The following is a 26812-nucleotide window of genomic DNA, read 5'->3' on the forward strand; positions in this document are numbered from 1 at the left end:
GCTCAGAAAGCAGAACATTTTGCCCTCATCCGTGCCGGTGTTCTAGCCTCAGGAAAGTCAGCGAATATTTACACTGATTCTCTGTATGCATTTGGAGTCTCCCACGACTTCGGCCAGCTGTGGTCTCAGCATGGGTTTTTAACGTCCTCAGGCATGGCCATCCAGAATCCTTTGCATGTCCAAAACCTTCTCCAGGCAATCCTTCTCCCTAAACAATCGACTATCATCGAATGCACTGCCCATGCCTCTGATGACTCTGTAGTTACTCAGGGCAACACTCTGGCTGATCAGGCTGCCAGACTGCTGCAGGTTAGACTTTTGTGCCCTCTATGAGCAAGCAGGCGATGAATTGCTCGCCTGCTTCGAACACAATGGGCATGCCAGATATTGTCACTTCAGCGCTGGTATGGGAACACCCCTGTCTCGAAAAAGGACATTTGGAAGGCACATGGATGTTTGCATTCTGCGTCGTCAGGCCTTTGGGTTACTCCAATCGGCCAAGTGTGTATACCTGATGCTTTGTTGTCTTTGCTCATTAATTGTCTTCATTCTGATACCCACCTTGGCAAGGAGGGAATATCATGCTCCGTACCTGGTGACACCCCTGACTGGCTAAGGCAGCCCAGTCTCGTATGGCATCATGTTTGACATGCCAGCAAAACAATGTTGGTCAGGGAGTGAGACGTTCACCAGGAAGAACACCCTTGACAGGTGAGCCATTTGAATGTATTCAGTTAGATTTTATTGAATTACCAGGTGTACATTGCTGTAAGTATTGTCTTGCGACTGTTGACGTATTCAGTAGATGGTTAGAGGCTTTCTCAACAACAAATAACAAAGCCTCAATGGCGGTTAAATTGTTATTAACTGAAGTAATACCAAGGTTTGGAGAGCCTCGACAAATTAGTTCGGATAATGGCCCCCCACCTTTGTACGGAAGATTAATAAGGAATTGAGATGCATTACACTTCCACCAACAATTCCACTGTGCCTACCATCTCCAGGTGGCAGAGATAGTGGAAACAGCTAACAGAAGAACTCTCAAAGCTAAGTTGACTAAGCCAACATCCAAAATCGGCCTTAACTGGTTAAAAGGTTTTGCCCCTAGCTCTGTACCACATGAGAATAACACCCCACTCCACTACTGGACTCTCGACAGCAGACACAGTCTATGGCCGACCCAGTCGGACATCCTGGGAACCCAATACCAGCCCACCCACCCAAACAGACTTGAATGTTATGGGTGAGGAAATGCAAAAGTACTTCCAGCAGCTAACGTCGTCTCTAAAGTTTCTCCATTCACAGGTAAAGTGTGCCTTCGGACCACCTTCGTGGATATCAGACCAGGACTTTGAGGATCAGAATTGCTCTTCGTGGCCGCAAATAGGAGATTTCATGCTCATTCGAGATTGGGATCATCCCAAGCTTGGACCAAGGTGGAAAGGGCCATTTCAAGTGCTTCTCCAAACTCCAACAATGCTTAAAGTCAAAGGGCAGAATCGCTGGATCCACCTAAGTGACTGTAAACGATGGGTTCCCTCACCATCTTGAAAATAATCACAGGACTACGTATTGTTCCGATCATGCATGGGTTGGAGGTTAATTTGTTTTATAAGACATATCCAACTGCACAGTAACCTAACAGTGTGTTATCCGCTAGCAGAGTGTGTAGAGGCTTTATTTGTAGCAACCCCAGGATGGAACCCTCACCAACTCTATGAAGTAGATTATTCTGGTGAGCTTTGCCAAAGGGGAGGGAGGAACTTGGAAGAGGGGTGAGCAGGGTCAATGTGTGGAATTGATAGTTAACAGCCCCTCCAATTGTAAAGGTACTAAACCTAAATCTGGGAAGGAAGGGTCCAACCGTACAGATCCTACCAGCTATCTGCTTTGTTTTAATGATACTGGAAGATGTTGTGTATGTGCCTTAGTAAACATCACCAACCATCCCGTCAATGCTCCCTGGCCCTGTCAGTGTGTAAAACGAACTTGTACAACTAAAGGAGAGCTACTGAACTGCCCGTTTGGAATCAAGCCCAGTAAATGTGACTTCGGGCATATAGCGAACTTGTGGGAGTTGTAATGGCACCCATGTAGAAACAAGGTATGGGCTGTTTCCGTTTCGCTCCTCAGACTTCCAACCATTTAAGGATCAATCTTCCTGGAACAGTTACAAGATTGCATATGAGTCTGTTACCTGCTACCGTGCTAAGGAGGGATTCGTTTTCCTCCCCAGTGGGAACTTTTCTACTGTTACTTCAACTTTACCGGTGCTGTTTGTTGTTGGGACCATTAGGCCTCTCACAGTCCCTTGTCCCCAACGAGCACATACTCGACGATGAACGTCATATGTTCCATAAGCAAGGAGTTTTGCGCTGAGTGGCAGGATCTGGTCACCCTGGGCTCTCCATTGGAATAAGGTTCCCGGGGAACTGTCACTTTGGGAGTCTCCTCAGGGATGGTGTACGCTAAAAACCGAAACTAGCTTATGTGTGGCCTCGCCGTCCTGGGAAAGCGCGATGTTGGCAATGGAAGCAGTAAATCAAAAATTAGCCAAACTTCGGCTTTACCAGCTGGCTCAACAAGGAGTATGTATGATTATAGGGGGTAAACGCATCATCCGTGTTACCAATGAATCCTATTCTATTACTCAGGCTATCCGAGCCATACAGGGTCAATTGGACCAGTACAGAGAAGGGCCCCGATCTGGGGAAAGATGGTTGGGATGGCTTCTGGGCAGTTCTTGGGGCTTATACTTACTGTATGGGTTGGTTGTCTTATTGATTGTTGTAATTGTTTGCTGCGTGTTCCTGGTGTGCCTGAACTCTTGCTGCGGAATTATTACTGACAGATCAGAAGCTCCCTTCTCGGCCCCGATATAGGTTATCATGGAACGATAAAAGAAGGGATTGAGGTGTTAGTGGGTTAACATCCCATGAATTTTTATGCTCCTTATCTCCTCATACAGGGGTATGTGAACACCATCTCAACTTCCTGCCCAAAAAGGACTGGGAGTGAACATCTGTAGGGGTGTGAAACATCTGTAAACACAAAAAGCATTAAGCTCTGTAATCTTTATGGCTCTACTCTCACTGCCGCCTACCCCTGTTTCTGCTGAAATAGCCGGGTCATTGACTTTTGATCAAGCCAGGCAGTTGTCACCACTTGAAATCGCATCCTGTTATTATCATATACTTTGTGATGATCAAAGCTGTATCTGTTCTTGTTTTAGCGGCTTGACCACATATTTGTGATGTTTCAGATGTAGTAACTGGGGTATATTCCAAGGGTGTAAAAGCGGGGACTGTCCGCCCTTTGGAGAGAATCGCTCACTATACTCAGCACTGTGCCAGCTTGCACACAGCGATCCTCCGCGGCACGTACTTGCTCAACAATAAAGGATTGTGGTTTTGTAACCAGGTTAGCGTCTTGGTCTTGCATCAAGTCCATGAGGGTCCCTGAAAAACGAACCCAACACTCTCAGGATCTTTTGTTTCAATTCAGTCAACTGACTCTTTCAAACTCCAGAGACTAAATGCCCAGCCTGTCCAGCCTTTCCACGTAAGGTAATCTGCTTATGCCAGGTATTGAACTGCTTTCAACATGTTAACATTCTGCTGTAAGTACAGTGGGAAGTACTGTGCCAATGTACTTTAGGAGTGCCGTCATCAATGCCCAGTATAATTGGAGCATAGCCTCCTTAGTCTTGTAATTCAGCTCCCCTCACAATAAAACATAACATCTATTAGCTTTCCTGATTCCTTGCTCTACCTGCATACTAACATCCTGATTCATTTACAATTAACATAGAAACAGAATTTAGGTTTTGGAATGGGCCATTCACCCCTTTGAGCCTGAATCACCTTTGGTTGATCATGCAATTTCAGTACCTGTTCTTGCTTTCTCTCTATAGCCCTCAATTGCTTTAGCTGCAAGGGCCACGTCCGGCTCCCTCTTGAATGTACCTAATGAGCTGGCCCCAATAGCTTTCTGTGGGAGAGAATTCCACCGGTTCAGAACTGAGCAAAGAAATTCTTCCTCACCTCAGTTATGAACAGCCGAACATTTTTTTTTTCCTTAGACTGTGACCCCTAGTTCTGGATTTCATCAATACTGGGAACGTTTTCCTGCATCTAGCCTGTTCAGTCCCATCAGGATTTTATACATTTCTAGGAGATCCTCCCTCATTCTTTGAAATTCCAGTGCACATATGCCCAATCTTTCTTTACATGTCAGTCCTGCCAACCCAAGCAGCAGTCTGGTGGACCTTCGTTGGACTATCAATATCAGGAACATCCATCCTCACACTAGACGGACAGAATCATAGAATCCCTAATGTGGGAACAGGCCTTTCAGCCCAACATGTCCACACAGACCTTCAGAGCATTCCACCCAGACCCATCCCCCTATAACCCATTTAGTCTACACATCCCTGAACATTACGGGCAATTTAGCATGGCCAATCCACCTAGCCCGCACATCTTTGGGCTGTGGAAGGTAACTAGAGCACCTGGAGGAAACCCACGCAGTCACGGGGAGAATGTCCAAACTCCACACAGACCGTCACCCGGGTCCATGGCACTGTAAGGGAACAGTGGTAAACCACTGGGCCACCATGCACACATTACTCAAGGTGTTTCCTCATCAAGGCCCAGTATAGCTACAGCAAGATATCCCTACTCCATATTCTATTTCTCTCGCTATGAAGGCCAGTATGCCATTAGCTTTCTTGACTGCCTGCTGCACCTTCAGTGACTGCTTCAACACGACACCCAGGTCTCATTGGTGACAGTTTAGGAAAAGGTGAGGTGCAATGTGGATAACCTCACCTTTAATTACATTACACTGCATGATAAAGACATGGTTACAGGGACATCAAGCTGCAAACTAGATATTCTGGTGTTGAGAGACTTTTTGAAGGGTTAGCTAGGAAGGAAAAGGTGATGGGGATTAGTTGTGTAACTTTGGGATGGGATACGTTCACTTCCCTTGTGCTCTGAGCAAAGGTCAAACGCAAAATTTTAATTCTCTCCAGAGATGCTGCTTGATTAGATGTTATTTTATTATTTTCAATTTTTTCTAACTTTGACTCTCATGAACTTCCTCTTGTTCACTTTTTCCTCCTTGCCCCAACTCTCCTTAGTTTGATCTCTTCACAGGATAACCAACAAACCATCCCACAAGGTCATAGGTCTTGATCTGTACAAATGAAATCTACAAACAAAAAACGACATCTCAATGGGTGTGTGTAAGATTTCACACGTTGGATATAGGAAGATTTACCCACTACCTTTAATCACCTCACCAATTTCCAACTACACCTCCAAAATACTTAAAGATGGGTAACTGTAAAATATAAGTGATCCCTCAGCCATCACATTTCTTCCCAACATTTTGGTACAAAGCATTGTTTTATCAAAACATCAAGTACACAACTGACAGGGATGAGGGCATCACAGCTAGACCGCATTTATTGCCCATCCGTAATTGTCCAGAGGGAAGTTCAGAGTCAACCACATTGCTGTAGGTCTGGAGTCACACATAGATGAGACCAGGTGAGGATGGCAGATTTCCTTCCCTCTTTCAAGCTCATTGACTCCCACACCTCCTCTAACCCACCTTCCGGCAAGAATGCTATCCCCCATTTCCAATTCCTTCGCCTCCACTTCATCTGCTCCCACGGTGAGGCATTCCACTCCCTGACATCCACGATGTCTTTGTTTTTCAAGGGCCGCAATATCCCCCTCCACAGTGGTTGAAAACACCCTCGACCGCAACTCCACAATCTCAGTTTTAGTCATAGCTCAAACATGTCCTATGTAAACTCACATTTAACTAAAAATAAATGCCTTATTGAAGTTCTTCTGTTTGCAATCAGAGTATATTGCAAGTATGCAAATTCAACAGGAAAACGAACATTTATACGTGTACAGTAAGCGTGCTGATTGGTTCACAAGCAGGCTCTGGTTGATGTTGCTGATTGGTGTAGAAATTGAACCAATAAAACCAAAAGAAATAGTAACAGTAGGCTTTTCCGGTCTTCAAGCCTGCTCTGTCATTCAACAGGATCATGACTGACCTGACATTCTTTAAGACAATTTTCCTACTTTTTTTCCTATAACACTCAATTCCCCTACCGATCAAAAATCTATCTCAATCTTAATGCCACACGAGGGCTCTGTCCCCACAGCTCTCTATGGCAAGGACTTCCAAAGACACTCAACCATCAGAAAAGAAACTCCTTATCTCAGTCTCAGAATTAAGGTGTGCCAATTTAAGACTACGTCCCCAGTTCTAGACACAGCCATGAGAAAAAAAAATCCTCTCTGCATTTACCCTGTAAAGAACCCTAAACAAAACATTGTTTTTAAACATCGGCAATAAGAACCCTGAATGTTTCAATGAGATCACTTCTCATTCATCCAAATTACAGTCAGAAAAGTTCCAAACCATTTAACCTTTGTTCATAAGACCATTCCTCCATACAAGGGATCTCCCAGTGAAACTTGTGAACTTAAATAAGTCGTCCAATAATGCTGATTGACATTTGACAGTCATGCTTTGTTTAAATTTTAAACCAGACAAGTTGCCCAATTGATTAGGGATATTGCTCTGATAGGTCACAGCCATTTGCTGGTTTATTTATTTCAGTTGAAAAATACACCATGTGTGCACATGGTCTTCCTGTCTGCAATCTGCATTCATGAAAAGTTCTAACGAGTGCAAGACAAAAAGTTGTCAAAATAGACTTATTTTTAGCAATACTCAAGCTCTGCTCTATTAAATGACCATTTCTGGGGGAGGGCAGTTAACTCCATGGGCTGGATAGCTGGTTTGCAATCCAGCATGTCAGCAGCATAGGTTCAATTCTCTCACTGACAGGTTACCATGAAGGGCTCTCCTGAATCTTTGTCTTCAACAGTTTTCTCTCCAAGAGCAGCCCTATGGGCTGGTAAGACTGCAAAGTGTAGAATTATAACATGAACACAAGACTTTCATAAGCCTGTAATATATGGGTAAGCAATAAAATTCAGTACTTACAATCAGTGAGGCTAGCAATCCCAGCAAGTGTGGTGATGGGAACATGAGGCATATCCCCATTCATCCTGAAGTTGTAGAAATTATCGTGTCTACACACAGATACTTCTGTCTAGTTTCCAGCCAGTCTCACTTCACATCTCCCAGATGCTGCAAGAAAGAAATCAGTCCATCAGTACAGCCATTTCACAATTGCTAGCTAAGCTGGAAACACCAATGTGGCAACACTAGCTAAAGCTGTCCAAAATTAATTGCAACAACCCTACATCCTTCCTTGCTTCAAGTATTCAAAAGTTTTCTGTGAAATGAATTAAAAGTTTGTAATTAAACTCTCGCTCTAAGTGAGGATTTTAAACTGGTGAAGTTATTATTACATAGAACATAACAGCACAGTACAGGCCCTTCGGCCCTCGATGTTGTGACGACCTGTCATACCGATCTGAAGCCCATCTAACCTACACTATTCCATGTACGTCCAAGACTTCTGCTGCTCACCATACTAAACAATAGAAAAAAACTAAGTGAGTATTTGAAATAAAAGTAGGAAATGTTAAAACTAGAATAGTCACTGCTTCTTTAAAGCACCGGAGAAGCCCAGGAGGTCTGACAGCATCCGTGAGGAGAGAAACAGGGGCTATGTTTCACTGTTTCAAAAGACAGCCATATTGGTCTCATTGTTAACTCCGACTTTCTCTACACAGAATGGCAGAATTAGAAAACCTGCTGAGTTTCTCTATTTAATTTTAAACAAAAACAAAGTTCTAGAGTCAAAGGTGTACAGCAAGGAAACAGATCCTTTGGTATAACTAGTCCATGTCGACCAATGTCCCATTTGCCAGCAATTAGCCCATATCCCTCTGAACCCTTCTTATTCATACGCCCATCCAGGTGCCTTTTTAAAATGTTCTAATTGTACCAGCCTCCACCCATTGCTCTAGCAGCACATTCCATACATGCACCACCCTCTGCATGAAAAAGTTAGCTCTTAGGTCATTTTAAATCTTTCTCATCTCACCTTAAGCCTATGCCCTCTAGTTTTGGACTCCACTACCGTGGGAAAAAGACCTTGGCTGTTCACCTTATCCACGCCCTCCCTTCATGATTTCATAAACCTCTACAAGGTTACCCCAAGCCTCCGACTCTCCAGGGAAAAAAGCCCCAGCTATTTAGCCTCCCGCTATATCTCCTAGGGTAAGTGGAAAAGCCCTGGGGAAAACTGATACACAGCAAGACCTGGGTGTTCAGGTCCATAGTACCCCGAAGATGGCAACGCAGGTCAATGGAGGGGTCAAGGAGGCATACGGTATGCTTTCATTCATCGGACGGGGTATTGAGTACAAGAGTTGGCAGGTTATGATACAGTTGTATAGGACTTTGGTTCGACAACATTTGAAATACTGCGTACAGTTCTGGTCGCCACATTACCAAAAGGATATGGATACTTTGGAGAGGGAGCAGAGGTGGTTCACCAGGATGTTGCCTGGTATGGAAGGTGCTAGCTATAAAGAGAAGTTGAGTAGATTAGGATTATTTACATTAGAAAGACGGGAGGTTGAGGGGGGACCTGATTGAGGTCCTCAAAATCATGAGAGGTATAGACAGGGTGGATAGCAAGAAGCAAGAGTGGGGGAACTCAATTACTAGAGGTCACGATTTCAAGGTGAGGAGGTGAAAAGTTTAAGGGAGATATGCATGGAAACCTCTTTACTCAGAGGGAGTTGGGTTGTCTGGAATGCGTTGCTAACGGAAGTGGTAGAAGAGGGCACCGCAGCGTCATTTAAGATGTATCTAGACAGATACATGCATGGGCAGGGAGCAGAGGGATACAGATCCTTGGAAAATAGGCGACAGGTTTAAATAGAGGATCTGGATCAGTGCAGGCTTGGATGGCCAAAGGGCCTGTTCCTGTGCCTTAATTTTCTTTGTTCTTGGTTCTCAAACTCTCCAATCCTGCAACAACCTCGTGAAGTTTTTCTGAACACTTCCAAATTTTCAACATCCTGTTACAGGAACAGAGACCAGAAATGAACACAGTATTCCAAAACTGGCATAGCCAAAGTCCTGTACAGGCACAACATGACCTCCCAACTCCTGTACTCAACACACTGACCAATAAAAGGGAAGCATACCATACACACCTTCACAATTCAGTCTGCCTGCCACTCTACTTTCAAGGTACTATGAACATGCACTGCAAGGTCTGTGCATTCAGTAACACTCCCCACGACCTTACCATTAAGTGTACAAGTCCTGCCCTGATTTGCCTTTCAAAAAAAATCCAGCAACCTCACATTTGTCTAGCTGCCATTCCTCAGTCCACCAACCCATCTGATCATGGTTGTGTTGTACTATGAGGTGACCTTTGCCGTCCAGTACACCAATTTTGGTGTCCTGTATTAACTTGTTAACCATACTTGCTATATTCACATTCAAATCATTTATATAAATGACAAACAACAGTGGACTCAGCACCCTGTGGCACACCGCTGGTCAAGGGCCTTCAGTCTGCAACGCAACCCTCCACAACCACCACCCTCTGTTTCCTACCATCAAGCCAGTTCTGCATTCAAATGGCTAGTTCTCCTTGTATTCCATGTGATCTAACCTTGCTAACAAGTCTACAATGCTGACCCTTGTCAAACATCTTAATTAAGCCCACTGCTCTTTCCTCATCAATCCTCTTCATTGTTTCTTTTGGAAAACTCAATTAAGTTAGTGAGACATGATTTCCCACACACAAGCCATATTGGCCATGTCTAACCATTCCTTGCCTTTCCAAATACATGCAAGTCCTCCCTCAGGAACCCCCTCCAACAACTTCCTCAGATAGAGGATCTGGATCAGCGCAGGCTTGGAGGGCCGAAGGGCCTGTTCCTGTGTGGTAATTTTCTTTGATCCTCTGTATTTTGCTTTTATATGAAGTGAAAAAACATTCATCTTTAGGAATGTCCAGAAAGCCTAACTAAGCTACTCAAACTGAGAATTTTAGAAAATGAAGATATGCTCATCATACCTTAATACAGAACACTTGCTTAAGCAGTGCACTACATGCATACATTGCACTTTAACCTCCACATCGGCCAAAATCGTTATCACTGCTAATCTCTCTCTCTCTCTATCACACACACACACACACACACACACACACACACACACACACACACACAGTAACCTGACAGGTGTATCTAATTTGGTCTCTGCAAATGGCAACAGATAGAGATCCTAGGACATAAGGTTAGAAGAGCAAACCTCTCCTCAAAGTTTTGGCTAGTAGTGCTGGCCTGATGAAATACATTGTACCTTCTGCGTGTAGACGCAGTCACGTCCAAAGATCATTATAACAGCTGCAAATCTGTGCTGCAACACCACAAATCGTAGAATCATATAGTGCAGAAGAGGGCATTTGACCCATCAAGTATTTACTGCCAAAAATAATTAAAACTACTAGTCCCATTTTCAAAATTCATTCAGGGGATATGCATGTCTCTCCCTGGGCCAGCATTTATTGTCCATCCGTTATCACCCATAGGGCAGTTAAGAGTCAACCACATTGCTGCAGGTCTCGCGTCACATGTTGTCCAGACCAGATAAGGATGGCAGTCTCCTTCCCTAAAGGATATTAATGAACCAAGTGCGTTTTTCAGAAGATCGATAATGATTTCAAGATCATTAACCGTTAATTCCTGAGGATTTTTAGAAAACTGAATTCGAATTCCACCATCTGCCATGGCAGGATTTGAACCTAGGATCCCAGAATACTAGCGAGTTTTGAGAAGATTTGTAGCTCAGGTTGAGGTTCTGGTTGCAAGATTGCTCGCTGAGCTGCAAGATTAGTTTTCAGACATTTCGTCACCATTCTAGGTAACATCATCAGTGAGCCTCCGACGAAGCGTTGATGTTATATCCTGCTTTCTATTTATCTGGTTAGGTTTCCTTGGGTTGGTGATGTCATTTCCTGTTCCTTTTCTCAGAGGATGGTAGATTGGCTCCAAATCAATGTGTTTGTTGATGGAGTTCCGGTTGGAATGCCATGCTTCCAGGAATTCTCGTGCGTGTCTCTGTTTGGCTTGTCCTAGGATGGATGTGTTGTCCCAATCAAAGTGGTGTCCTTCCTCATCTGTATGTAAGGATACTAGTGATAGTGGGTCATGTCGTTTTGTGGCTAGCCACCAGGATACATGAACATCAAGTAGCCACAAAACGACATGACCCACTATCACTAGTATCCTTTCATACAGATGAGAAAGGACACCACTTTGATTGGGACAACACATCCATCCTAGGACAAGCCATCAGAGACACGCACAAGAATTCCTGGAAGCATGGCATTCCAACCGGAACTCCATCAACAAACACATTGATTTGGAGCCCATCTACCATCCCCTGAGAAAAGGAACCGGAAATGACATCACCATTGCAGGAAATTACATCACCAACCCAAGGAAACCTAACCAGATAAATAGAAAGCGGGACATAACACCAACGCTTCGTCAGAGGCTCACTGATGATGTTACCTAGAATGGTGACAAAACGTCTGAAAACTAACCTTCCAGCTCAGCGAGCAAACTCACATCCAGAATCCCAGAATCCTAGCTGAGTTTCAGGATCCACAGTCTAGTGATAATACTACTAGGCCATTGCTTCCCCCTTAACATATTATTCAACATATTAAGTTCATAAGCCTTCAAGCATTAATTAAACTCAAGAAGCAAACAATTTACACTAAAAATGCATGGAAAATTGACTGAAATGTACAAAATGACCACAAGAACTGAAGCCAGTATCTGAGTTAGACAAAGTGAGAATGAAAGATCTGGTGTAAGACTCGTTTAAGCTGAGACCACAGTTAGATGTCAGGTCTATTTACTGAGGATTAAAGACCTTTGGATTAGTTACATGAAGGATATGGTTGCATTAGATTAAACATCAAAGACCAATACATAATAGGAACAGGCCCTTTGGCCTGCCAAGCCTGCACTGACACATCTTGCTCTGCTGTATTAAGACAGTCTTCACTTACACAATCCGTTCCCCTCTATTCCATTCCTTTTCATGCAGAGGAGGTTCATCAGGATTGAGCAGCACAGTTACAAAGGAAGGCTAGATAAGTTCAGGTTGCTTTCTTTGCAGGTCTTACGATTGTGTGTGTGTGTGTCTGTCCGAGTCTGATTGTAGACTATAAGAATTAGGAACTGGAGTAGGCTGTTTTGGCCTCAAGCCTGCTCCGCCATTCAAAAGGATCAAAGTCAGAGATTACATGACACAAGGTTATAGTCCAACAAGTTTATTTGAAAACACAAGCTTTCAGAGCTTCACTCCTTCAGATGTTAGTGAAAGCAGTAGTATCAGACACAGAATTTATGAGTAAAAGATCAAAGGGTCACATCACTGATGAGGATATATTGAACAAATCTAAGACGATGTTAAATCTTTAATCAGCTAGAAGGTTTTAATTGATTAATATGCAAATCCCTGAAATCCTTTCAAATCACTGTTGAGAGAACTGATCTTGTCCACCCAAGCCCACACCAGCACCTCTGCATCATTCAACAGGGCCACGGCTGATCCAACATTTCTTACATCCATTTTCTAGCCTTGACCCTCTAAACTATAATTCGTCTAATGATCAAGAATCTATATCCACCTTAAATATTAGATTAGATTCCCTGTAGTGCAGAAACAGGCCCTTCGGCCCAACAAGTCCACACCGCCACTGGCAGCATCCCACCCAGACCTATCCCCCTATAACCCACACACTCCTGAACACCACGGGCAATTTAGCACAGCCAATCCACCTAGCCTACACATCTTTGGATGGGGGGAGGAAACCAGAGCGCCTGGAGGAAATCCACACAGACACGGGAAGAATGTGCAAGCTCCACACAGACAGTTACCCAAGGCTGGAATCGAACCCGGGTCCCTGGCACTGCGAGGCAGCAGTGCTAACCACTGAGCCACCATGTCACCCCAAAATATGTCAATGATAATTTTCCAGTGAAAGGCAGGTGATTTAGTGATGTGAGAAAATGATTTTTAACAGGAGGATTGCAGGGTTCTAGAATTCACTGCGTAGGGGGGTAGTTGATGCAGGAAACTTTAGAACCTTTAAAAAAAAACTTAGAAACATTCAAGCCTCTGGGTCAAGTTCTGGAAAATGAGGCTAGGGTAGATTTGGTATTTTTGGCATTAAAGACTTGATGGGCCAAATGGCCTTTTCTGAACAGTATGATTCTATAATTGATGGTGCCATAGTACAGATTTGCAACTGTTATGATGATCTTGGACACGAACATCTCTGCACAGAAAGTACAAAGTATTTTATCAGGCCAGTATTACTTCCCAAAATGGTGTTTCTATTAGTCTTCAGGACTAGAGAGGTTTGCACATTCTTTAACCCAAAACTGTCAGGTTTTCTCCTTCCCTCAGTGACTTGTTGTCCTTTATGCTGTTCCTTAAAGCTTATCTTTGAACAAAGGCGTGCACATATGTTCTAGTATAATTCTGCAGATTCGAGTCAAATATTGTTCTGTTCTTGTCTAGGGAAGCACAGAATCACACCATAGATCATTTTATTGCGTTAAAAGGAATTATTTAAATGAAATAAAGCAAAGAACTGCGGATGCTGAGGTTCTGCATCAAAAGCAGAAAGTGGTGGAGAAACTCATCAGGTTTAGTAGCATATGCAGGCAGAAATACTAAAGTAAACATTTAGAGCAAAGTGATCTTTGTCAGAACTGAAAGCAGCAGGGAAATGGCAGCAAGACAGACAGCCAGAGTGGAGCAGGTGGATGGTTAGAGCCAGACAGGTAGGCAGACAGGCTAAATTATTACACAGGCAAGAACTCTCTATTATTCAGCATTAACACCTCCTTTGAGTCTGACCAACATCATTGTTTTATAGCTGAATTCACTCAGGTGAGTCATGTATCTTGTACTGAAGTGACACGGCCGTAAACATAGAAGACAACAATGATGTTATGACTCAGCAATGCAGCACAAACAAACGTTCTTATATTAATTCAGTGTACTGAAAAAACATTAACACATTAAAGAATATAGTCAAACAATTTTTCTTGGCAGCTTTAACGTAGATAATATTCCACATCATACATTATCCAGTCCTGGAGAACATCTGGCAGATACTCTGTCAATGATTACATTTCATTTTGGCACAGAGGTAGCACCCACCAGTCAAAATCTCATGATTCAAACCACATCCAAATATTTAAGCAAAATCAAGACCATCACTTCAGCACTTAAAAAATGCTGCATTGTGTCAAAGTGAAGTTGAAGTTGACAGTCTGAAAGAACAAGTCCTGAAGCCCAGCAACACAATTAGCTCAAGAGTAGAGGTTCTAACAGCGTCACAAAGCACTCTACAGATATAGAGGCAGCTTTTTAAATTCACTGATATCAGAGATAATGGGAACTGCAGATGCTGGAGATTCCAAGATAATAAAATGTGAGGCTGGATGAACACAGCAGGCCAAGCAGCATCTCAGGAGCACAAAAGCAGACGTTTCGGGCCTAGACCCTTCATCAGAGAGAGGGATGGGGGGAGGGAACTGGAATAAATGGGGAGAGAGGGGGAGGCGGACCGAAGATGGAGAGTAAAGAAGATAGGTGGAGAGGGTGTAGGTGGGGAGGTAGGGAGGGGATAGGTCAGTCCAGGGAAGACGGACAGGTCAAGGAGGTGGGATGAGGTTAGTAGGTAGCTGGGGGTGCGGCTTGGGGTGGGAGGAAGGGATGGGTGAGAGGAAGACCCGGTTAGGGAGGCAGAGACAGGTTGGACTGGTTTTGGGATGCAGTGGGTGGGGGGGAAGAGCTGGGCTGGTTGTGTGGTGCAGTGGGGGGAGGGGATGAACTGGGCTGGTTTAGGGATGCAGTAGGGGAAGGGGAGATTTTGAAACTGGTGAAGTCCACATTGATACCATATGGCTGCAGGGTTCCCAGGCGGAATATGAGTTGCTGTTCCTGCAACCTTCGGGTGGCATCATTGTGGCAGTGCAGGAGGCCCATGATGGACATGTCATCAAGAGAATGGGAGGGGGAGTGGAAATGGTTTGCGACTGGGAGGTGCAGTTGTTTGTTGCGAACTGAGCGGAGGTGTTCTGCAAAGCGGTCCCCAAGCCTCCGCTTGGTTTCCCCAATGTAGAGGAAGCCGCACCGGGTACAGTGGATGCAGTCTGCCAATGTGGTATACTGCATCCACTGTACCCGGTGCGGCTTCCTCTACATTGGGGAAACCAAGCGGAGGCTTGGGGACCGCTTTGCAGAACACCTCCGCTCAGTTCGCAACAAACAACTGCACCTCCCAGTCGCAAACCATTTCCATTCCCCCTCCCATTCTCTTGATGACATGTCCATCATGGGCCTCCTGCACTGCCACAATGATGCCACCCGAAGGTTGCAGGAACAGCAACTCATATTCCGCCTGGGAACCCTGCAGCCATATGGTATCAATGTGGACTTCACCAGTTTCAAAATCTCCCCTTCCTCTACTGCATCCCTAAACCAGCCCAGTTCATCCCCTCCCCCCACTGCACCACACAACCAGCCCAGCTCTTCCCCGCCACCCACTGCATCCCAAAACCAGTCCAACCTGTCTCTGCCTCCCTAACCGGGTCTTCCTCTCACCCATCCCTTCCTCCCACCCCAAGCCGCACCCCCAGCTACCTACTAACCTCATCCCACCTCCTTGACCTGTCCGTCTTCCCTGGACTGACCTATCCCCTCCCTACCTCCCCACCTACACCCTCTCCACCTATCTTCTTTACTCTCCATCTTCGGTCCGCCTCCCCCTCTCTCCCCATTTATTCCAGTTCCCTCCCCCCCATCCCTCTCTCTGATGAAGGGTCTAGGCCCGAAACGTCAGCTTTTGTGCTCCTGAGATGCTGCTTGGCCTGCTGTGTTCATCCAGCCTCACATTTTATTATTTTTAAATTCACTGCTGCTTTATTAGCTGATGACTAAACAAACAATTGCCACTTATAAATAAAGTTCGATTATTCTTTATGTTGAAGATTTTCCTTAAAAGAACAAATTCACAGCAAGTTGTAGGGATTGTGTCCAAAATGCTCAAGTGCATAGAACAATACAGCGCAGAACAGGCCCTTCAGCCCGCAATGTTGTGCCAACCTGTGAACTAATCGAAACCCCCACCCCCTACACTATCCTATCATTATCCATATGATTATCCAAGGGCTGTTTAAAATGCCCCTAATGTGGCTGAGTTGACTACATTGGCAGGCAGGGCGTTCCACGCCCTTGCCACTCTGAGTAAAGAACCTGCCTCTGACATCTGCCTTAAATCGATCACCCAATTTGTAGCTAGCCCCCTGGTACAAGCTGAAGTCATCATCCTTGGAAAAAGACTCTCACTGTCCACCCTATCGAATCCTCTGATCATCTTGTACGTCTCTATTAAATGAGAACAGACCCAAGTCCCGCAGCCTTTCTTCATAAGGCCTTCGCTCCAGACCAGGCAACATCCTGGTAAATCTCCTCTGCACCTTTTCCAATGCTTCCACATCCTTCCTGTAATGGGGTGACCAGAACTGCACGCATTATTCCAAATGAGGTCGCACTAGCGTTTTGTACAGTTGCAGCAGGACATCACGGCTCCAAAACTCAATCCTTCTACCAATAAAACCTAACACACCGTAAGCCTTCTTAACAGTACTATCAACCTGGGTAGCAACTTTCAGGGATCCATGTACATGGACACCAAGATCCCTCTGCACATCGACACCACCAAGAATCTTTCCATTGACCCGGTACTCTGCCAAACTATTATTCCTCCCAAAGTGAATCACCTCACATTTATCTGCATTGAACTCCATTTGCCACTTTTCAGCCCAATTCTGCAGTTTATCCAAGTCTCCCTGCAACATTCTTCCACACTGTTCACCACTCCATCAACTTTAGTGTCATCTGCAAACTTACTAACTCATCCACCTATGCCTGCGTCCAAGTCATTTATAAAATTACAAACAGCAGTGGTCCCAAAACAGATCCTTGCGGCACACCACTAGTAACCGGACTTCAGGCTGAATATTTTCCATCAACCACTACTCGTTGCCTTCTTACAGAAAGCCAGTTTCTAATCCAAACTGCTAAATCTCCGTCAATCCTGTGCCTCTATTTTCTCCAATAGCCTACCATGTGAAGCCTTATCAAAGGCTTTCCTGAAGTCCATGTACAACACGTCAACTGCCCTACTCTCATCCATTTGCTTGGTCACCTTTTCAAAAAACTCAATGAAGTTTGTGAGACACGGCCTGCCCTTGACGAATCCATGCTTACTATCTCCAATCAAATTGTTGCTTGCTAGATGATTATAAATTCTCTTATAATCCTTTCCAAAACTTTTCCAACAACAGCCATAAGGCTCACAGGTCTATAATGACCTGGGTCATCCCTACTGCCCTTCTTGAACAAGGGCACAACATTTGCAATCCTCCAGTCCTCTGGTACTAAACCTGTAGACAATGAGGACTCAAAGATCAAGGCCAAAGGCTCCGCCACCTCCTCCCTACCTTCCCAGACAATCCTTGGAAAAATCCCATCTGGCCCAGGGGACTGATTTACCTTCACACCTTCTAGAATTGATAACACCTCCTCCTTACTAACCTTAAATCCTTTCAATTCTAGTAGCCCGTTTCTCAGTCATTTCCTCTACAATATTCTCCTGTTCCTCAGTGAATACAGACGAGAAATAATCATTTAGCACCTCTCCAATCTCCACAGGGTCCACACACAACTTCCCACTTCTGTCTTTGACTGGCCCTATTCCTACCCTAGTCATCCTCTTATTCCTCACATACCTATAGAAAGCTTTAGGGTTCTCCTTTATTCTACCTAATGTCTGCTCACGTCCGTTCTTGTTCTTCTTCACTATCTAAATCCTTCCTAGCTAATCTGTAACTCTCCATCGCCTCATTGTCACATAAGCCTCCCTCTTCCGCTTAACAAGAGATACAGTTTCTTCAGTAAACCACGGTTCCCTTACCTTATCGCTTCCTCCCTGCCTGACAGGGACATGCCTATCAAGGACACGCAATACGTGTTCCTTAAACCAGCTCCACATTTCGATCGTCCCCATCCCCTGCATTTTGCTAACCCATTCTATGCCTCGTAAGTCTTGCATAATCGCATCAACTTATTTTTGAATTTTGTTGCAGCCCTTACTCTCCTCCCTTATCCTAATGTTCAGGAGGACAGTTACAGAGAAACAGAAAGCATTGGTAACTCAGAAATGTAGCTCAGGAGAGCCTGATGGGACAGAGTGGAACCATGTGCAGAAAAGAGCAGTCCAAATGCCATACACCAGAATTAAAATCAGCTAAGATCATAAACGGGTGAAAGCCATGTCAGAAACGTGAAGTTGCATGAACAGAAATTAAATACAAGGAAGGGATGATTCCCCCCTTTCAAGTTACATACAAGCTATTTGACTCAAGTTTTCTTTCACCCCTTCATTCAATGCCCATCCATATCTCTGAGAGTCTGGAGTCACATGGAAGCCAGACCATGTAAGGGTCCCTAACTGACAATGGATTCATGGTCATCATGAGATTCTTAATTCCAGATATATTTTATGGATTTCGAATTCCACCATCTGCTGTAGCGAGATTCAAACCTGGGTCCCCAGAATGTTGTGGGTCTCTGGATTAACAGTCCAACGATAATACCACTAGGCCATTGCCTACCCACAGTCTGGCCCACCATCAATAAGATCACGGCTAACCTGATTACAACCTCAAATTCAAAGTCCCACCAACCCCAATAACTTTCACCACCTGCTTAATAAGAATCTCTTTACCTGAGGTATAAAAATATCCAAAAATTCTATTATTTTTTCAGGGAAAAAAGTTTCAAAGACTCAAGAAACTCCCAGAAAATACTTTGTCTGATCAGTTTTAAATTGGCAACCCTCATTTTTGAAATAACTTAAGTTCTGAATTCTCGCATTACAGGAAACGTCTCAACATCCACTATGCTAAGGTCCCCTCAGGACTTTATGCATTTCAATCAAGACATTGCTTATCCCAGGCTAAAAGCTTAACCTAATGGTGGCATTGTGGCTCAGTGATTAGCACTGCTGCTTCACATCACCAGGGATCAGGGTTTGATTCCAACTCGGGAGACTGTCTGTGCAGAGTTTGTACATGTTAGATGGACTAGCCATGCAATATAGTCTGCACATCTCTAGTCACTACAGGCAAGGTTGATTAGCCATGCTGAATGCAGAGTCATGGGGACAGGGTGAGGGGGAAAAGAGTCTGGGTGGACTGCACTTCAGAGGTGCAGACCTGATGGGCCAAATTACCTATTTCCACACTGTAGAGATTCTATCATTCTTTCCTGACCAAGATCATAGCTGGTCTGACTGTAGCCTCAATTCCACACTGCCACTTGCCTCTGACAATGTTTGGGTCTTGTTAGTTATTTAAGAATCCCTACCTCAACCTGAAGTGTCTATGCCTCAAATGTCAGCTTTTGTGCTCTTAAGGTATTACTTGGCTTGCTGTGTTCATCCAGCTCTACACTTTGTTATCTTAAAAATCCTCAACTGGCTGTCTGGCAGAAAGCAGAGAGTGGGGATAAAAGGGTCCTTCTCAGGACAGCAGCTGATGAGGAGTGGCGTTCCATACGGGTCAGTGTTGGGACCACAAATTTTCATTTTACATGTTAATGATTTATGTGAAGGAACTGAGAGCATTCTGGCTAAGTTTGTAGGTGAAGAAGATAGTTGGAGGGACAGTAGTACTGAGGAGGCAGGGAGGCTGCAGAAGGATATAGACACGCTAGGAGAGAAAGGAAAGAAGTGGCAGATGGAACACAACACCTCAAAGATCATAGGAGTCTACAGCACAGGGAGGGGGGTGAGACCTTCGGCCCAGTCAGGCTGCACCGGTCAAAAACAAAAGCTGTACTATTCTAAACCCATTTTTCCAGCCGTTGTCCCACAGCTCTGGAAGGCTTAGCATCAGAAATGCACATCTAAATACTTAAATGTCACGAGGGCTTCTGCCCCTACCTCCTGAAAGGCAGTGACCACCTTCTGGGTGTTTCACTAATCTGCTTAAGGGCAGGAGATAAGCTAATGGTATTATTGCTAGACTACTAATCCATGGTCCAGATAATGTGTTTCAATGTTTCAATTCAGATTCTATTATGACAGATTCAATAAGAATCTGAAAGAGAGTGTAATGATGACGACCGTAAAACCAGTGTCATCCAGTTCACTAAACTGCTACCCTTACCTGGTCTGGTATACATGTGATTCCACACTTACTAACAATGTTCTTGACTCTTAACTGGCCTCAGGACAATTAGGGACAGGTAATAAATGCTGCCCAGGTCAGCAATGCACACATCCTGTGAATGAATATAGAGTTCTGCTTCCTCCAAGGCCACTCAGTTCCTGATCTCATTTCAGCCTTCATTCAGACGTGGACAAAAGAGTTGAATTCAAGGCAAGAGTGTGGCAGGCCTTGACATCAAGGCCACATCTGACAAGGTGTGGGACCAAAAAACCAATAGGATTCAGGGGGAAACTCTCTGCTGGTTGGAATCATACCTGGCACAAAGGAAGATAGTTGTGGTTGTCAGAGGTAGGTCATCTCAGTTCCTGGGCATCTCTGCTGTAGTGTAACAGGCACAACTATCATATGCTGCTTCAATAACCTTCCTCCATCACCTCAATTAGAAGCTGACCTTCCAAAACAGAATGTTTAGCACCATTCGTGATTCCTCAGATAGTGAATCAGTCCACATCCAAATGCCACAAAAACTGAATACATAGGCTTGAGCTGAGAAGTGACAAGTAACACTTGCACCTTACAAGTGCCAGAAAATGACCACCTCCAACAAGAAAAAGAATCCAACCTCCCTTTAGCCCTATGACACTTTCACCTGTAACCGGCAAAGGTGCAACTCCTGCCCATTTACCTCCTTGCTCCCCAGTATCCAAGGGCCCAAACATACCTTCCAGGAGAAGCAACACCACCTGCACTTCCCAGAATCTAGTCTATTACATTTGCTGCTTAGTGTGGACTCCTCTCCATTGGGGAAAATGAAACGTAGGCTTGGCGACTGCTTCGCAGAACACATACGAACTGCTCACAAAAAAGACGCTGAACTACCTGTTGCCTGCCACATTAACACACCACCCTGCTCCTTGACCTACATCTGTGTCTCTGGTTTGCTGCAGTGATCCAGCGAAGCCCAATGCAAGCTGGAGGAACACCAGCTCATTTTTCACTTGGGGACCCTACAGCCTTCTGGACTCAATAATCAAGTTCAATAATTTTACGGCCTAAACTCTCCTAGGTCCCAGACCCCCACCTCACACACCAGGTCTTAACACCACATAGTCAACTAGTACACACCCACTGTTGTTCGTTACTAACAGTCCCCATTAACAACTATTCACCCTCCATGCCCAATTGTCAGAAACTCCTTTGTCTGTCCAACTGTCTGTCTCGCTCTCGCTGTGTCTTTGGGCCCCACCCTATAAGCTTACTCCCCACCACCCTATTTTCTGCACATCAACAGATGTTCTACCAGCCAGCAGTTCTGAGGAAGGGTCACTAGACTCAAAACATTAACATATTTTTCATGCACAGAGGCAGCACAGGGGCTCAGTGGTTAGCACTGTTGCCGCTCAGTGCCAGGGACCCAGGTTCAATTCCAGCCCTGGGTGATGTCAGCGTGAAGTTTGCACATTCTCCCTGTGTCTGCATGGGTTTCCTCCAGGTGCTCCAGTTTCCTCACAGACCAAAGATGCACAGGCTAAGTGGATTGGCCATGCTAAATTGTCCGTAATGTTCAGGGATGTGTAGATTAGGTGGGTTGGTGGGTTGGGGGTGTCTGGGTGGGATGCTCTCAGGGTCGGTGTAGACTTGTTGGGCCGAAGGGCCTGTTTCCACAGTGTAGGGATTCTATGATTCTACGATAGATGCTGCCAGACCTGCTGAGCTTTTCCAGCAACTTTGTTTTTGTTCCTAGCTGGAGTGTGTTCTATCTGCAAGATAAACTACAGAAATGCCACCAAGGTTCCTGAGCATCATCCAAACCCACAGCCACTTCCATCTAAGAATGGCAGCAGATAAATGGAACACCACTACCTACAAGCTGTCCATCAAGCCATGCAATGATTTGGAAATGTATTGCCATTCCTTCAACATCACATGGTCAAAATCCTAGAACTCCTTCCTCAAAAGCACTGTGGGTGTATCTACACCAAATGGACTGCAGCAACTCACCAACAACTCGACTAGGGATGCGCAATAAATGCAACAGCCACCAACACACACATCCCTTGGTGCATAAAGGGACAAGCCATGTTTGAATTTTAAGCATTGGTAAAAGGCTACCAGGACTAAGATGCAAGAGGCAGGCTTGAAAAAAGAGATACCAATTTATTTACTGTAAGTGAATGATTGACTATTGGTTGGCACAGCAATGGGACATCTAGTTTGAAAAAAATCTGCCAGTTGCTCTGAGTACAACCTCTATACATGGCTGCACGCAAGTACCGAAACTCATCTCATTAAGCATCAATCAACAACTTTCCTTTCCAGGGTAAAAGAGAGGCAGTCAAGGATCAGGGGAAAAGAGATGGTCATAAGCCTTTTCATGGATAGGTATAATAATGCCAAAAATGACAATTCGATCAAAGTACCCATTATCTCACAGGATAGGTTTGTACACAGGTTGCAAACTCCAATAACTGGCAGACCTTATCAAACACCATAGCCTGCTGACTACTCAAAACAGACAGCATGTCCATCGTGCTCAAAATCAGCCTGCGCTTGCAAGCATCAGGATACCATATCTAGCAGTTGGAATTCTACTATTCAACATTCATTAAATAACTGTGCTAAGAATTAGGCTAGAAATTAATTTATCAGACTGATATTTGTCAGCCATTTGTGCACAACAGAAACAACGCATATTAACACACAAGAATGTGTTTTGTGTAAACCAAACACAACTCATGTGAATTTTGAAAACCAAATGACAGAGATAGCCAACCTCTGAATTCCCATGGCAACACACTGACCACTGCCAAACTGTCTAGCCTTTAAGCAGAGAATTGACAGTTAACTGGCTCCTGCTGCCAACCCAGCCACTCAGCACTCGCACCTTATGCTGTACAAATCAATGTCACTTTTTTCAAGTCCTGAGGGTCACCGGACCCAAAACATTAACCAATTCTTTTCTTTACAGATGCTGCCAGACCTGCTAAACGTTTCCAGCAAATTCCATTTTATTCACTTTTTTCAAGTCGGTTTCTTGTATCCCAATCCCAATGAGTACAAGACCAAGGATCTTGATTTTGCTAAAAGGAGACAAATTATTTTTTTCTGGATGAAGTAACAGACTGACGAGGGCAATGCAAAACAAAATTCAAAAGTTCAGGGCAACAGAACACAGAAGCATTGTTAACTGCAAAAGACTGAAAGAATATAGACATTCTCAAGTAACAGCCAGAAAATGACCATAAGACCACGAGACATAAGACATAGGAGTGGAAGTAATTCCATTCGGCCCATTGAGTCCATTCCGCCATTTAAATCATGGCTGATGGGCATTTCAACTCCACGTCCCTGCACTCTCCCCGTAGCCCTTGATTCCTTGTGAGATAATGTTATGATCGCTGCCTCCAAAGTGTTCCCTTACTTTAAGGTCTTTTATAAAGTCTGGCTCATTACATAGCACTAAGTCCAGAATAGCCTGCTCCCTTGTGGGCTCCATCACAAGCTGTTCCAAAAAGCCATCCTGCAAACATTCCATAAATTCACCTCAGGAAGAACATACTAGCCCTGGAGCGTGTCCAGCAGAGATTCACACGGATGATCCCTGGAATGGTAGGTTTAGCGTATGATGAACAGCTAAGGATCCTGGGATTGTACTCATTAGAATTTAGAAGGTTGAGAGGAGATCTAATAGAAACTTACAAGATAATGTATGGTTTAGAAGGGGTGGACGCTGGGAAGTTGTTTCCGTTAGGTGAGAAGACGAGGACCCATGGGCACAGCCTTAAAATTAGAGGGGGTAAATTTAAAACTGAAATGAGACGACATTTTTTCAGCCAGAGTGTGGTGGGCTTGTGGAATTCATTGCCGCAGAGTGCAGTGAAGGCCAGGACGTTGGATGCCTTCAAGGCAGAGATCGACAAATTCTTGATCTCAAAGGAATCAAGGGCTATGGGGAGAGTGCAGGCAAGTGGTGTCGAAATGCCCAGCCATGATTTAAATGGTGGAGTGGACTTAATGGGCCAAATGGCCTTACCTCCACTCCTATGTCTTATGGAGATCAAGAATTTATCAAACTCTGCCTTGAAGACATTTAACGTCCCAGCCTCCGCTGCGCAATGAATTCCACAGGCCCGCCACTTTCTGGCTGAAGAAATGTCTCCTCATTTCCATTTTAAGTTTAGCCCCTCTAATTCTCAGGCTGTGCCCATGGGTCCTAGTCTCCCCACCTAACGGAAACAACTTGCCATCGTCCACCCTTTCTAAGCCATACATTATCTTATAAGTTTCTATTAGATCTCCCCTCAACCTTTTAAGCTCTAATGAATACAATCCCAGGATCCTTAGCCGTTCATCGTATGATAAGCCTACCATTCCAGGGATCATCCATGTGACTCTCCGCTGGACACACTCCAGCGCCAGTATGTCCTGCCTGAGGTGTGGGGCCCAAAATTGGACACAGTATTCTAAATAGGACCTAAAGTCTCAGAAGCACATCACTGCTTTTATATTCCAAACCTCTTGAGATAAACGGCAACATTACATTCGCTTTCTTAATCACGGACTCAAAGTGGCACCTACATTTACTACTGTAGAGGCAACATTGTGTTATTGTCATTAGACTAGCAATCCAGAGACCGTAGCACGGCCGTTGGGGACCTTAGCACAAAACCCACCTCAGCACATGGTGGAATTTGAAATTAGTCAACGACAACAGCGAAGTAAGTAACAACAGTTAGACTCTACAACGCACTCATTCTTTTCAAGTCACTCTTGGGGCATGGGCATTGCTGGTTGACCAGCATTTATTGTCCATCCCTAGCTGCCCTTGGGAAGGTGGTAGTGAGCTGCCGCCTTGAACTGCTGCATTCCACAATCTGTAGGTAGAGAAAATCAGCCTAACAAACCACTGTTGTATCAAAACATAAGAAGTCTCAAAAAAAGTAATGAAGCCAGGCCAACCAGCTGCTTTCGGCCTAGGCAATGGAAACAAAAATGAAAAATTCAACTAGCATCTGGGAGTCTCACAAGTATGAAAATTGGGAAAGGCATCTCACTACCTCATCGATCAACAGACTAATATGGTCATATTCATGTAATCGTACCCGCAGACAACATCCCAGCCATGCCTTGTCCTGTTGGCAGAACAGATTCAATGGAGATGATGGCACAGTGGCGATGAGGGAGGAGTTGCCTCGGTTCTCAACAGTGACTCAAGACCCAAACAAACTTCGTAGCATCAGGTCAAATGTGGGCAAAGAGACGTCCTGCTGCTTACTATTTAATGTCAGATGACAGAAGTGGAACGTTCACTTCTAACTGCTCAATGCATACCAACATTTGCAACTCCTCAGATATAGAAGCATTCCAAGTCCAAATGCACCAATATCTGGACACTCAAATTTGGACAGACAAGTAACATTCACACTCCAAAAGCATCAAGGCCATTTACAAAAACACCACCCCATAACATTCAAAGACTAGCCCATCACTGAATGCTCTTATTAATTTCTTTTTTGGGAGAGGTGGCACTTCCATTGACCAGGATCTGAACAGGGCGCTGATAAAGATTATTGCTACAGTCTTTCGGATGGTAAGAATTCTGCAACAAGCAAATCACCTCCTGATTCACCAAAGCATGTCCACCATCCACAAGATACAAGTCAGCAGCATGGGAATACTTACCACTTGCCTAGTTGAGTGCAGCTCCAACACTCGGGAAGCTTGATACCTATCCTGGGCACAGCAATTCCCGAGCAATCCACAAACATTCACCTCCATCACCAACAAAAATCAGAAGGATTATCCTTAGTTCTCTAAACAGTCACCAATAAGACAATACCTTTCCTTAAATAGGGCAACCAAAACTTCAGTCTTCCAGATGCAGTCACCCTAGCATCTTGCATAAGTAGCAGTTAGATTTTTCTCGTCTTGTACTCCAACCCTTTAGCCTTCCTGATTACCTGCTGCAAGTGCGCTTTGTGTTTCGTGCACAAGATGCACTACAGAAATTCATCATGACTCCTTAAAACTTACAAACTCTCAACTACTACAAACACTATTAGATGGTGAGAACACCACTACCTGAAAGATCTCCTCAAAGCTACTGACCATCTGACCTTGAGATATATCACCATTCCTCCAGTCACTGTCAAAATTCTGGAATTCCCTCTCTCCATCAGTACTGAGTCAACCTACAGAAAATTGGCTAATTGTTCAATGTGGCAGTCCACCATCACCTTCTCATGGGCAATTAGAATGTGCAGTAAATATGGTCCAGCCTGCAACATCAACTTCCCCTGAAACCTCTAAGTGAAAAAAGCCATTAACAAATAATTTGAATTCCCAGCCTGTACGGGGAAACAATCACCGGCCAGGGAGCACAATTGGTCAGTAGGCTCTTAATCCAGGGACAATGCTATATCCCAGGATTCAAATAATTTAAGTATTTTATTCTAAAGGAAGTTATTTTTGTTGAAAAGTGTTGAAATCAATTCCCCACACTC

At 44.4% G+C, this 26812-nt stretch overlaps 1 protein-coding gene across 4 annotated transcripts in view; it reads right to left on the bottom strand.

Moving 5' to 3' along the window:
* The window catches only part of LOC125450882 (nipped-B-like protein), a 510140-nt gene that overhangs the window by 440675 nt on the left and 42653 nt on the right, over nucleotides 1-26812 (bottom strand). For all 4 annotated transcript variants that reach the window (XM_059644995.1, XM_059644996.1, XM_059644997.1 and 1 more), the window contains exon 2: nucleotides 7042-7188. In XM_059644995.1, coding sequence (XP_059500978.1) covers nucleotides 7042-7105 — 64 coding nt within the window. In that variant the 5' untranslated portion in view covers nucleotides 7106-7188. The remainder of the gene's footprint in view (nucleotides 1-7041; nucleotides 7189-26812) is intronic.

This window comes from Stegostoma tigrinum, chromosome 3 (genome assembly GCF_030684315.1).
Source record: "Stegostoma tigrinum isolate sSteTig4 chromosome 3, sSteTig4.hap1, whole genome shotgun sequence".
In the NCBI taxonomy this organism is placed as follows: Eukaryota; Metazoa; Chordata; class Chondrichthyes; order Orectolobiformes; family Stegostomatidae; genus Stegostoma; species Stegostoma tigrinum.